The sequence below is a fragment of the Vanessa tameamea genome, chromosome 12, assembly GCF_037043105.1.
Source record: "Vanessa tameamea isolate UH-Manoa-2023 chromosome 12, ilVanTame1 primary haplotype, whole genome shotgun sequence".
NCBI lineage: Eukaryota > Metazoa > Arthropoda > Insecta > Lepidoptera > Nymphalidae > Vanessa > Vanessa tameamea.
Genome location: NC_087320.1, coordinates 4,349,602 through 4,364,830, shown reverse-complemented (window position 1 = coordinate 4,364,830; position 15,229 = coordinate 4,349,602). Strand labels below are relative to the sequence as shown.

Sequence of the window (15,229 nt, the reverse complement as noted above, 5' to 3'; positions counted from 1 at the left end):
ATGAAAATTGGTATGAAGCAAACTTGAACGCTAAGGAAGGCTTCTTATACGAGACGTCCAAAGCTTAAATGGCGAACAAAGCCGTAAGCAGCAACAGGTTACCCATGAAATATTTGATGATGAACCCTTGACTGATGACTTTAATTTGAAAAGGAAATTAAAATTAAATCTGCTTGTGTAAATAATGTGTACCAATACATCTTCTATTAATATAAAATATTTGAGCCAAATAAACAAATTAGGTACGAGTATGTACTTCTCGATAAGTCAAACTTATTAAATAAGATAAAAAAAATGTGTTTCTAGAAAGATCATTGTGACTGGTGACATATTTAGAAATATTAATTTCTTCAAGTTACCCCATGCTTGCAAATTTGCTTAATGGTCGTACTTGCATAATCAGGTAGGTATTCAAATATTAGTAATTAATGAAATTAAAACATTCAAACATTGACTAAATAAAACGATAAGAAAAATTTTAAAAGCATATATTTAAAAATATTTTTTTGTTATCAGTAAAATTTCACATAAGTACGTCGATGACATATTTCAAGTTTATTACGTTTAATCCTTATATGTTTATCAGTCCAGTTATATTATAGACCTGTTACCCGCCCTTTTATACGTAAATATTTGCTTAAAGAGTTGACTAAATAAAAATGCGAGCGTGTCGTTGGGTACACTCCACCAGAGCCATTCATTCGCTTGATGACTTCATTTGGACGCGCGAACCGACTGCTCTTGCGATAATGCGCTATTGTTTACCCTTCGATAGTGCGTCTTCCACTGCACGCGCCAGACTGCACCGGACAGAGACAGCTATACATATCACGGCGTCCGCTACGCAATACGCGTTCCACAAACATCGGCCGTCTCGCTCACACATGCGGCTTATCCGAACATCAGACAGTGATAGGAACATTACTCGTATAAAACAGGTAGTAGAAGAAATAATAATCATCTTTACGACTTCTCACTCTATTCAGCACCTTGTTACGATACTGCGCGCTCATTGTGGCCCGACCGAGGAGTGGTTGTAAAATCTTTTCTTTACTGGCCCGTTTCACTAATTGTACGTTTATGAGTTTACGACTTTGCGGCTTAACTTTTCAGTAGCCGAGTCATTATTGGCCTTTTGTACACTTTTTTTGCTTGTTGATTGTGATGAGACGTGTTTAGGAATAATAAAGGATTAATAAGTGCCACTTAAAGAGACTTAAACAGATTTGTAACCTTATTTTAGAACTTTTATAAAACCATATAAGTATGTTATGATACAAATAAAATATTTTCAGATTGTAGAGCATACTTTGTAGAGACTCATATTTATAACCATTGATAGATGTCGAAGCTATGATCGAGTATAGTGCTCGGGCTTGGTCAGAGACACGTGTTTCAGGAGGAGTGATAAGCAAGGGAAAAGAGAGCGTTACTGATAATGTTTATAGTCATTAGCGAAAAGGGGACGGAACAATCGTCGGTGTTGCGATCGCAGGCGGCGCGCGGGGCGGCGCGCGTGTCTCTCCGTGCTCTCAGTAGACTGCGTGAGCCGAGTCGCGCCGGTCGCACCCGGCACATAGTCGCGCGCTCCCGCCACACGCGACTGCAAACTTCGCTCGCGACACACGCCTTCACCACATGTCCAATTGTCCACTACTACAATTTAAAACGACTATTCCTCAGACACTCGCACGTGACGACGGCACTGTCGCGATACCACCCCGAACCGGGAAACGTTTAAAAACTCGTAAAACCCGCGGCACGTGCTTCAGAGTCGTAAAATAATCGTAAAAAGTAAACACACGTCGACCGGCCTTTATCGCCGATGAAACACATTATGACGCTCGAGTGACGTTTAATAGGCAATAAAATTAATAAAGTTAATATTCACTCATCTATTCGGAGTGACGGCGGAGGTCGCGTTATCACGGCGCGTGGGGCCGCGATGACATAAGTGTTTTCTAACTCAGTGACGTTAGTGTCGGTGACCAATCAGAATGAACTCCTATTTCGAGCAGGGTGGTTTCTACGGGGCCCATGGAGTGCATCAGGGCGGCGGTGGCGGCGACCAGTACCGCGGTTTTCCCCTGGGGTTGACGTACGCCCAACCCCATGCCTTGCACCAGCCGAGGCCCCAGGACTCCCCATACGACGCCTCAGTAGCTGCCGCTTGCAAACTTTACGCGGGAGAGCAGCAATACGCAAAGGCAGATTGTTCCAAAGCGGGCGGTGAGCAACAAAATGGCTATGGAGGAAAGGAGGCATGGGGTTCAGGCCTCGGAGCACTCGTGAGGCCCGCAGCGTGCACGCCAGAAGCGCGGTACAGTGAATCATCAAGTCCAGGTAGAGCCCTTCCCTGGGGAAACCAATGCGCGTTACCCGGAGCCGCAGCCTCAGCCCAACCGGTCCAACATCAGCCCACCAATCACACATTTTATCCTTGGATGGCCATTGCAGGTAAGATATTTTGTCATTAAATATGCCATAAGAGATAAAAACTTTTATCACTGTTTTAATATACAAAATAGTTACACTAAATATAAATTTAAAGAAACAGTTGATTAAGCTTTTAATTCAAATATGAAACATAATTTATATGTTCTAAGCAAAAGCAAAAGAAATTAATTAACGGTAAATCAAAATAACTGTAGAGTAACTTAGAAGAAAGCTCTAAAATGTAGCCGATCCCGAATGAATCAATATGATCTCGTAATAAAAGAAAGTAGGGACTTCCAATAAGATGCCAATAGGTTCTAATAAGCTAGGAAGGGGTATATATCAAATTAAATATTAATTAAAATACATTATATTTATGAATTATTTGCGATAAATCATTATGACACTGGTTATTTGTAAAAGCCTAAAAAGTAAAAAAATAATATAATTATATTTTTTGAGTTAAAACTATTTTCAAAATGAAAATATTTATATTATTATAATTTAAACTTTTAATATTGTTACACTATTATAATCAACATAATATTTTTTCTCTAATATTTTAAATAGCTTAAAACTGAAAAAAATAAAAATAAATGATAACTACACATAACTTATTTTTATTTGACTGCCCTCACTTAATGTTCGAATTAAATTTATTGTGATGTGTATTGCCAAGAATATATAATTTTAAACAACTATTCCAATATAAGTTAATAAAAAAAGATTTAGTAATAAAGTAAAAAATGTAACAGCTTATACTGAATTCTCTAAGTAATTCATTTAATTGATACGAAGTTACAATAGTTAGTTATTTCATTTTCATACCAAGAATCAAATTGCAATGAAATGTAAAAAAAGATAAAATCATCAGACTAGCACTAACTAAAAGACAAAAACCAAATCATAAAAGAATTCCATTCATTAAAATTTTACACGTTGCGGGTAAGAATAATGATTCTAGCAGTTTTGTCATGCTACATTTTAGAGCTCTTGGGTGCGCGAGCGCCGCTCCGCCCGCCCGGGTCAATGGCCCGGTCTAGTTTGGGCGCATTATTATTAACTTTAGCTTCAAGTGCTAACCAACATAGTCACTATTTTGTATGTCGAACTTGACACTAACGCTCGATTTAGCAATTGCAAGAATTTAGAAACTAAAAATGGTGATAATTATTCTTATTTGCATAAATAAGTAATTAGTATCAAGTTATTGACATAACTGGTTAGAATCTATTTAATATGAGATTCTTATTTGAATGTCTTATTTGTGATAAATACAATTTTAATTACAATGAGCAAATGTTAAGACCTTTATATTGCAAGCACGAAGCGGAAATTAATTTAATGTTTTACCTCATTATAGTGTATATTTTGCAATTTGTTTCATCAGATGTTGTATTGCATAATATCAATTAGAATTAAATCCAAGTGACATGCAGAGGTAAGCGTATTACTAACGCGTAATTAACACGATGCGTGTGTGGTCCTGATTCTCATAACTCATGCGACTTGATAAAATTAAGTAACACGGCCTAAAAAATAAAAATAACCAAAATGAGTAGTCGAACTGTCGGCCATATTTCACTCGGGTTCACGCAACGCGGCCCGCGAAAACAATACAAGGCCGTGTCCATGTGGACCGTATGAGGCCAGCCTTGTCTGTTCTCGTCCTTATAACGAATTCGAACGCTATCGAATTTTGTTTGTATTTTGAATGCGACAAATTTGTTTTCATAATTGGAACGTTAATTCCAATCTGTTTAGCCTACGAAATTATATTAAAAAAAGTTTGATTGGTTTAGATCTGTTGTATAATTATGTCATGAATAATCTTTTTAATTTAAATTATCCAAACCCAATAATTAGCTTTTATCGCAAATTAATAACCGTTATTCCAAATTTAAAAATTACGATCATGATTTTAATGAAGCTGAAATATTAACAAAATGTAGTTAAATATTATTTAAAAATTAAATTTTTAACATTTTATTATAACTTAATTAGTGTTTTTATATTACCGAAATGATTTATCATATAAGCGTGGAAAAACATAACATAAATGTAGCCGTGTAATTAATTCTTGGAGAAAAAAGCAAAGTGTAGTTCCTTATAAATCACTCGTCAGAAATTGTTTGCATACAAACTCTGATTTAGGGTCCTCTTGCGAAACCGTGGCCGCGTGGATAATTTTATTTAATAAGTCTTTTATATTTTCATATTATTCCAAATATTATTATATATACCTACTCAAGTATAACACACATAAGAATAGTTTTATGGTGCGTATACATCTTTGAATACTGTTTCCAATCTTTTTTTGTTGTTCCAAGTTGTTTTTCATGTGACATTTTTCAGTTAAAATATAATTTCATGTATGAGTAGAACTTTTAAAAAATTAATAATTAGGATTTTCATAAATATCGTTGACGATAGATGGCGCTACTCTATTATAATGTTCATTAAATCACGATTAATGTTCAACTTATTTCTCTATACGGAACAGTGATACTTTCACATTTTGTAAGAACTTTGTTAGTAATTAACCAGACGAGCTTAAAGAGGAGAATAATTTGATGATGCGCTTAAAGTGCAGCGTCATTAGCACAATTAAACGAAACAAAAAAATTGTTCAAAATATATTTGGATTCTTTTCATAAGACGATTTTTTGCTGAGAAATGTTTATTCTAAACACATTTACAACTCCTTATTCATAACATGTATCGCAATTTGTATATAACTATAAAAAATAAATGCATATTTTTAATATAAAAAAGGGTTTCTTCAGTGTTCGTAGAGTTTTTCTGCCTTGCGTTACAACCTGCATCTAACCTTAAGCTGAGGCCTGACCCTATAATTTCTAAACAGGTTCCAAAATTGGCGACTGAATTTCGCTCGAGGCAGAATATTTTAAATGCTCCTTTATTAAAGGGAAATGAGATATTGTAATCACTACCTAGTTGCTCCTTCACGTCCTCTGTACATGACTCTCTTATTATTTCGATTTGTCTTTTTATAATTCGAATTCGAGAGCAATTGATTTCATTCTTTGTCTTCAACGTGAAATATTTCGTAATTTATTCCAAATTGTTCAGATCGATTGAATTATAAATTTCGAAAACATTTTACCATGTAGGTAATTTAAGTATTGGTTATTATACTAAGTACAGTAACAATTTATGATTGTCTCAAAGCGTTTTGTTTATAAAGGGATATATTGAAGCGAATTCTACCGAAGTGTCTATTGCATCTTGCCTTTTAACTACATAATAGTACAATGTGAAAGGATTTCATCCGAAACATGCAGGTTCCACTATGTTTTCGAAATCGAAAATAGTGCTTACCCGGATTAGAATCCGCAATCTTTAGCTTGTTACGTTTTCTATTAAAAGTACAATGAAATAATTTCATCGATCTAAATAAACTAGTTCGCTATCTAGAATACGGTAGCTAGAAGATAAGTGCGGTACCACAATTATTAAGCTTCAAGGTTATTTTAAAATGGCCGGCGGTATACTCTAGTAATTTGTAAGTACAAGTGCCTTTACCCAATCTTTTGTATAATGGACGAACCTCAATTATTTAAAACGTGCGATAATGTGGTTTGAACGAAGCAAACTTGCCTCCGCTAAAACAAGTTACGATCCCAACACTATATGAAGTTTGAGAACTTCATATTATTCAAGTCGTCTTAACTATAATGGTTGCACAATACCTACTAATTTCTATTTCATTTGTCAAACTTGTTAACAAAATTAAGCTCAATATGATTAAATTATTTTCGAAATAACGATATTTAGTACATTGCCGTTATTTCGAAATGAAATATAAATTCAACTCCGTCTAATTAATTAATTAATTTATAAAACTCAGTACTTAAAGCAATTGTAACATTCCGTCGCATTGACGACATTTTGTAGATATTTTATTTAATCTCAGAGATTATTTTAAACAAATTAAAAGCTGCTTAAAGAATTAATACCGCATTTTTAAAATATTCAATGCGTAAAATCAAAACGTACGGGTAACTGCCTGGGAATACGTCATGAGTCATTCAAAACCCGCCGCGGACGGTGCTCTACTTTACAACTTCGATGCGCGTCGAATAACAAAATACAATGTTGAAGCTAATCTAATAAACGACTATCTTATAAATTTATATTATTTAAATCTATAAATATATAATGATAGTCTATATTATTTTCAGATAAAGTTTTAATATTGTTAATTGACTTGATTTATCATAGTTGGAGGTAAATTTAGTAGCTTGTATTTACATTTATTGTGTAGGATGTAATCATTCTAAAGAATGTTTGCTGTTTCATCGTGAGTAATTGAATGATGTCTGCCAATAAGTTGTTCTACTAAAGCTGAATTAGCATTCAATATAAACTCTGTGGGAAAATTCAAGGAAATTAAATTATTTATTTTCTTACGAAATTTGCATAATTTTACATTTCATTTCATCCTATTCCATGACTACATATTGGCGAAATAAAAGGATTTAAAAATATTCGCATATGTTAGTTTTTTGTAAATTGCAGCTTCGACTTTATTTTTCGCACTTCGCTATGCATCGCACTTTACTTGAGTTTAGGTTATAAATCTTTAGTTTCTATAGAATGCAGACTAACGCCTCCGTGACTCATGATACACGTCAAGAAGAGTGCTCTAGTTTATGTTTTCGATGCGCATCGAATCTAAATTAGTTTTTATACATACATAGAAGTACAATTATTAATTTATAGATAAACAAACAATTTTTATACTACAAAATGTATATAGAATAACAGTTATATAACTACTTATAATAATTAATAATAAATAAAAGATGTAAAGGAATATACAACTTTGTTGTTAATACTCGAAAAAACAAAAACTTCTTTAACAAATACTTAAGCATGGCTAGACAAATGAAACGACCTTGACAAGTAGTTCATAAAGAATGCTCTACGTACTCAATAGAAGCGTTTGTAATGGTTCCCCAAATTGGCTCGTCCGTCCACCGCACACAATCAAAACAAACACTGAATACACACAAAAATAACAACATAATAGCCCGTAACAGTCGCAACTCGCAAGCCATAAACTAATAATGGGGGAGATATGTTTTATGGCTTTCAAGTTTTGAATAGGTACGCCTAAGTTTTTTGAATTTTAGTACAGCAAAAATCGTGTACGAGTGAGCACGCTTGTTTGAACTTAGCGTGTTGATAATATAATTAATAAGTAGAATGCGTTAATCAATTGCGTGCAGTGAAAAAGATTGACGGGTCCGCGGTATGGCGGAGGAGGTGCGCATGCGCTTGTATCCCGCCTGTTCGCGCGGCGCGCCGGCGGCCATCTTGGATAAGGATCGATCATAGGTGTGCAGCTGTGAAGTGATAAATATGAAACCCGGGTGCATCTTCGTGTGCGTACTTTCTTTTTGTGTGCGACTCTCGATGAAATCTCGCTGTGATCTTCGGAAACTCATGCGCCGCTGCAAAAATAACATATATTTTATTATAATAATACCATTATTTTAATCTGAGATATAGCTCCTTTTTGTATTGGGTATATTTGGAGTGAGTTATTGTGAGATCTAGTACAACTATAAGGTATATTTTAAATTAAATAGTTTTTAAGTTTATTTATAACTAATAAAACTAATGTTGTCTCAGTAAAAGTTGCATGTAATTAATAAATTAATTGTTTGCTTTGCAAAAAAAAAACTATATATGTTCACATACACTTAGCTTAAAGTTATTCGGTTTTTTCTAGCGCTTGGGAAGTCTATAATTCATGCAATAAAAAGTATCTAACATGCACTAACTGTTACACAGGTCATAAGTTAGCCAGTGATAGCTTCTACTATAGTAAGCAAATTATAAGGTAAATAGATAATTTATTCGTATAAAAATTATATACATAATTCTTATTTGTCTCAATATAATTATAGACTATTGATTTTAATACAAGCATAATAATTTATTAAGGTATTTCCATATTAAAGGTAAATATTTAATATATCGTAGCTATATACCTATGTATTTACGTTTAATAACCTATGTAAATTGATTTCACCTAAAAATTCAAGTGTGTCTAAGTAGATAATGCTGTATGAAGATAGTAAATGAAATCCAGCTCACGCTGGGAACCGCGGGGTCAGGTTATTACGCGTTGCATTGAAAATCATCGGTTACGTACAACCGAACCGTGACTCTCTACAGTAATCTTACAATTGTTTCGATTCCACTCTTTGTTTGTTGAGAAATTGTATCGGTTACTTTTATTTTCGATTTCATAACCCATTGAGAAATCTATAATTGGTATTTTATTAATGATATAACTTACCCTTAAGAAAAATAGTTTTATTTTTTGTTTTTTAATGTGACGTTGTACTTACAAGTATTTTCTTATAATTTAAAAATAAATCGTAATGTTCTTTTCATTAAAGATTATGAGAAAGAAGTTTACATATTTTATAAAATAATAAGCTTCTTCTTAAATCTTTTATACAGCTTTAAAACCGTAATGAAAAATAATGATCAATAGTTTTAATTAAAAATGTTTATAATTGTTAATAATTTCATAGAATTTCATAATACTTTACGAAATAAAGCTAGGTATATAATCGTGTTATGTTTATCATGAAATGTACATAATGCACCATACAGTATATCTACGTTTATGGATAAATAGGTATTATTATACATTCGAAGTTAGTCGGTTCGGTTGCCCGAGGGTGTTATTTTAGGCCATATATCCATATCTCAGCTTTATTTTTAAATTATTATATAAATATTGTATGTTTTAACAGAAAGAAAAGACGATAAAGCGTTTAATTATTACTATCGCAGTAATAAAAATAATATAAACAGTTATTTATATAAATTACGTACTTACTTACAACTTAGTATATTGGCACATAAATATTACACTATATTCTTAATAAATATATAGTAAAGTAAAAAAACACTATGATCGATCGGAAAATGCAAAATACAATATAAAAGAATCAAATTATATTCAAAATACTTTTTGATAGAGACCGACCGACCGAAACTGGATTGTTGGCAGAAAACGAAATCAAATTTCGACCGAATATAAGAGGGCTGTAATAAATAGAATCAAATTTTTACTAATATCCTAGTCATTTACTTAAGTTACTTATTCATTTTTCGTATTTAAAAAAAAACGAAACGTCGATCACTTTTATGAATTTTCACAATTTTATTATATATTTAATATATAACTATCTATATTTTTCACGGCCATTTAAGTCGATCGTCAAGTAGAGCGATTACTCAAATGAAATTATATGAGAAACTCGAACCGCTCTGTGCTCACTAATTACACATGTAGCTTGCAATCATATGAAAGGGCGCCCAACGTAATTATGAATAAATATAACACAGATTATACTCATATTTACCGCAGGAAATCATAGACGGCTCATTTAAATACATTCAGTTTTTCTCATTTGAATACAACTATGTAACTTTAACACTACAATTATAAGAGACAATATAACACACGTTGTTGGATTTCCTTTGACCTGCGATGAAGTATTCAACTAGTATTTTTCTAAGTATTTAATTAAAACTATAAAAAGAAATAGCATAACGCATTTTATTGTGCATTTTTCCTTGGAAATGTAACACACACGTGCATTGAAGTAAAAGTGTTTAATGGTTTACCATAAAAAGTGGGCGTGAAATTGTTTTTTGTATGCTATTAAAAGACAGCGATTCCGTTTTAATTAAATAAAAATATAGAGATAGCACTTAGATTGATTTCAGAATACCATATATTTTCGCTCAATATGGCGAACACGCCTTATCTTCGCCGCTTGAAGACTGCTCGGCAATTAATAATTTTGCACGATCCACGGATCCACCACTACAATCGACCGAACAAAAGTTTAGTGTGGGCTCAATATATAACTAATCTATTATATTTTATCATTAAACATTTTTTAGAAATCTTACGACTTCGTTTAAACACTCATTGGTAATGTTTTAACGCTTCGTTTATTCGAGTAACGATTTGTCATACTTTAACATTAAGCATTCAGATCGACGTGTGTACGAGACGATAGAGTAAACTGTTTGTACATTATTATTATAATCGCCTTAAACGTTTCTTTGCACGAAATAGTTGACGCTGTATGAAGTATGTCGTGTTTTATAAAATTGCGCTAACTTATTAAACCGAGCCCTAACCCGTTTCTAGTAAACTATTAAACCATATTTAATTTCACATAAACAGTGCATGGCAACATACACCTCGTATAAATAACCGCACCACCTTTTCATTCGATGCAAAAATCTCAAATATGTCAAGCGATAATAATTTTTATTCCTTTCACACTTACGCTCAGTTTTCTAGCACACGAATATAACACCTTTTCTGTTCTCCAAACATTAGGTGGACTCTATTGAAAAGGATATAGAGGCAGTTATCGCTTAACAATTGTTGTGCTTTGTGTCATTGTAGAATTGCTTCCTTGATATAGAGGGCTTCGTGCCGAAACCAGCGTTTAACAGAACAATGTGTCTTCTTTTTAAACTAAGTCGGTTAATCGTGTTGATTCTACTATGGCTTTTTACTTGAAATGCTTTTTATTCAGTGCTTTTGTTACATTTTACAATGACATAAACATTAAAAATGTTTAGGAAAATCGTAAATAAAACTAAAGGTAGGTAAATAAGAAACGCCGATAAAGAACGATTTGAATGAATCCATTCGCACTATCTTTAAATTAAATTAAAGTATCTTAATGTGTAAATTGGATATTATTGGAGAATTATATACAGATAAAACATTTTAAAGCAACTTTAGCGCTTAAAGTATAATATTATTTATAGTATTGTTATTTACGATAGTAGGGAATCTAAAAAAATATTTTTAATTAATATGCGCTATGAAAATGTATAACGATGTTTATGAAACAAATGACTTTATTTATCTCGGTATGTGATAAATCAGAATAAATACGTGCAGTGCACGCATGCAAGTTCAGTTACCTCTCCCATTAGGCACTCGCTACTTTTTAATTATTCTTAATCAATCACACGTTATGTTATAGTCCGTGTCGAATCTTCTTGATCCGTCACGCCACTCTAAGATTCGTCTCGGATCTCGATATAACGATCAATAAAGTTTATCACACCATTTCGGTAGGAATCCGATAATTATCTACCAATAAAATTTTATATACGATTCGATTGTTAGCGTTTTATAGTCTACTATTGGTGAAAGTTCGAATACCATTTTTTTCTATTCTTTTTCTATGCTAAATTTTTAATATTCTTTAATTTTGTATAACGAAATGATGGCTCCGGCACTGAATAACTAATTCCGTTAATAGAGAATGGTCAAAGAAAGGTTACGATCATTCCAAAAATTGAAATATTCACGGCGGTAAGAGAACAGAAAGCTTGCGCCGGCGCCGATATCCATGATGTATGGGCCCCTCCACATACTTAACTCATAAACCCTTCTAATATTAGAAGACACAAACATGAAAATATACCTGTCCTTTTCTGGTAGAGTTCGTTTACTTAGATTACAAAAAATCTTTACATTTATTCATAAGTAATCGTTACCTATCTATGAACCTACCTAATATGAGTTTAAATACTTGATAATAATAGATTCGAAAAAGCATTTTTTTCTATTAATATACAAAACATTTTTTCTTTTTAATATTTTCATGGACATATAATTTTTAATAATTTGAAGATAGAGTAATATAACTATTTATTAATTATTTTCGCTTCAGTGACATGTTAAGGCAACTTAACTTTTGTTATAATTGTTTCATAGAAAGAGACAACAATAATAATCAAGGTTCTTCCTTATCTCATAATAGTGAACTACAACTCTACAAAACGGTTGAAAGACTAACTAACGTAAGCGATACATGCGGGTAAAAAAAAGACGTTTCTATTATAGACTCCATTTTTTCCTAGCGGCCGATGTCCAAAAAAAGTCGTAAATTATAATTTATTAGTCCAACAGGACAACGAAATTAAGTTATCCGCTGTTCCCAATCAAAAGCGGCGTTCCTTTAGATTATTATTATACAGGCTGTAGTAGTGTTCGGAAATTCGTATGTAACGGACGTTCAAAAATAGTCCAGTTCCATATATTGCAGCCGGTGCAAGTCGCAAGAGGAATTCTAGTGTTCGTTATGCATGGGGCGTCAGAGTTGTTAAGGCGTCGTCGTGACCTACCACAGTTCAATTCGACGGCGGCGCGGCAAAGCACTCCGATCATGCCATGCGACCCACGTATCGCCAATTTACGCGCTATAATCAGCAACTTGGGCAGCTGTCACCTTCTGAGAAAGTTTCCATTCCAAAATTGATACTTATCTTCGGTTACCTGTTAAATGAAGAGTACGAATGCGAAATAATTGAGAAGACTGGATAGCCTAACGATTTTCGTAAAAACAATGAGAAGTTTCATAGATAGATAGCGATTTGCTTTTACTTTTCACACGCCTCACGGGAGATGTGCTTGACGGTCAGTGCACGAATGTTAGTATCAACGTTGTCCGCGCAGAATTATAATGAGAGTTTCCTTCTGAACTGCACTCGCGATACATAAAACATGCCCGTCGTCATGTTTACAACGGAAAATACGATCGCGATCCGTGTGTTAAGCGCAGTTTTATAATGTGTTTTAAATTAGCCATTAAACATAAAATTGAATTATCGGAATTGTGACTTGCAAGTGTTATATTCAAGCTATTGACATATGTGATTCGGTAGTCAATGAGATAAACCACTGTTAATAGAAATATTTACTTTATTCCTTTAGTTAAAAATGTGTCAGTGTTTTTAAGGGGTCAAAGTCCTCGTAGTTTATGAATGCGAATGCACGAAACCGGCGCGCCGCGAAAATATGTCTCGACAAACAAGCAACACCTAGCAGTCTTCAGCAGTTTGAGTTACGAGAGCCATAAAGGCTTAAAATAGAGTAGTTGTTAACTTTAATATATAAAAACGAAGTTTATTTATACTATGATTATTTTCTTATTTGCAGAATTAAGATTGAAAGTGGTTTTTAAATGTCGAGTAGGAACTAATGATAGAAAAGCGTATAGTTTTATGAGTATTCTGACAATGCTAACATTTGCCAAGATAACAAAATATTATCCTTTGTAGACACACAAATTAAATTCTCGGAGTTATTTAAAAAATATGTGTATGTATAATTTATATTTACTTAAATAAAAAGACAATAAAAAATATCGACCAATTGAAGTTACATAACTATGTAAATATTATTTGAGCGACACATTATGTACAGACGCGGAATAGTATTATATGCCTTTATGCAAATATTATAAATACCAGCCAAACATTATACCCTAATTCAATAATTTATGCGCTACGGTCTGTCATTTCAACTGTTTATTTCGCACGCGTACCATAAGCGCATTCCAATATAGACCAGTCGAATTGAAATTATAGATACTATAATAATTTCCTAAAGAATTTCTAATGTAGGTATTTCAAATACTTGACTGAGATGTTGAATGAATAAGCTAGTGAAGTTATTAATATTTATCGTTTTCTCGAATTCGAAACGTATGCTTTTATGGAAATTTTAGAAACGATTTCCCTAAGTACCTATTACTATGTTTATTTACATCGTATTTTAGTTCAAAATTTGTTTGTAGGTATCGATAGTTCATTATTTAATAATAGAATATAATTTGTATTTCAATAGCATTTTGTATTATTTTCCATTGCATTTGTTACAGAACTTTTAATTTATGTTTGAAAATAGATTAGGTACGAGTAAAATATGTTATCTATTTTATATTTTTAGTGTGTATTTTTACTTGAGGTAAAGGTAGCAATATGCTCGGAAGCAATACATCGATGTAATAAGTATGATGTACTCGTATTTTCTGTAATGTTACAATATTTTAACCATTCCACGTTTTTGATGGACACAGTAAATTATACGCTTGCCATTCGACTTATCATTAGGACAATAGCTAGGTATTTATTAGTTATTGATTTATTGAATATCGATTGAATTGTTCATGAAATTCAGTGGAATATTCGTACGTGATCAGATATATATTTTTAGCATTCATTATAAACCAATGAAGCGTTAATCTTTGGAATACTTAGCCTGTTAATAACACTTTTTTTAATGAAAAATATTGAAATGAACAACATGATTAAAAAACCAACGACGATATCGTTGGCTTTATAATTGCGTAACTAATGCTATTCATATCGAAATCCCCTTTTTCTTACATTTGTACATTGTTTCAAATACTTCTTTTATTATTAAAGTAAAGAAACTAGAACTCGCCTCCTTAATTAAATTATAAATCATAAAATAAAAAATATTATTATAACGTATGTGTATACAAACGGAGTTAATCAAAATGAACGCGAAGGCTCGTGTTAGGTGGTGAGGGCGAATGGCTACGACCTCCGCCCTTCCGGCCCGCTGACCTCGCTAAAACTGAAACCACGATTTAGCGCTATTAATCCAGTATAATACTTAACTTACCTTCGATTCTGAATCGAATAAAGTATTACCGTTGAAATCTCTTTTATCTGCATATTTAAAGTTATTACAGCGTAGTTTTGTATTAATAAAAACAGTTGTTTGATTTGCATATCTATAATAAATATAGGTATAACATCCGTTGTATTCATTTGTGAGATTAAGATTTGGATTTTAATCTATTATGAAATTTTATAGGCCATAAAAACTATCCTCATTGATATATTTGGCTACAAAACCAATAGTTTTCCTTTTAATAGTTATTGA

The 15,229-nt window shown here is 32.6% G+C and overlaps 1 protein-coding gene and 1 long non-coding RNA gene across 2 annotated transcripts in view; one reads left to right on the top strand and one right to left on the bottom strand.

Annotated features, from left to right (window-relative positions):
* Positions 1-1,347: 1,347 nt before the first annotated feature.
* Positions 1,348-15,229, top strand: part of LOC113392937 (homeotic protein ultrabithorax) — a 118,581-nt gene continuing 104,699 nt past the window's right edge. Inside the window, exon 1 of the mRNA XM_026629568.2 lies at positions 1,348-2,457. Within this exon, the coding sequence (XP_026485353.1) occupies positions 1,998-2,457 (460 nt within the window). The 5' untranslated portion in view covers positions 1,348-1,997. The remainder of the gene's footprint in view (positions 2,458-15,229) is intronic.
* LOC113392939 (uncharacterized) overlaps positions 6,283-15,229 on the bottom strand; it is a 53,051-nt gene continuing 44,104 nt past the window's right edge. Inside the window, exon 4 of the long non-coding RNA XR_003368447.2 lies at positions 6,283-7,916. This is a non-coding gene — a long non-coding RNA (uncharacterized LOC113392939). The remainder of the gene's footprint in view (positions 7,917-15,229) is intronic.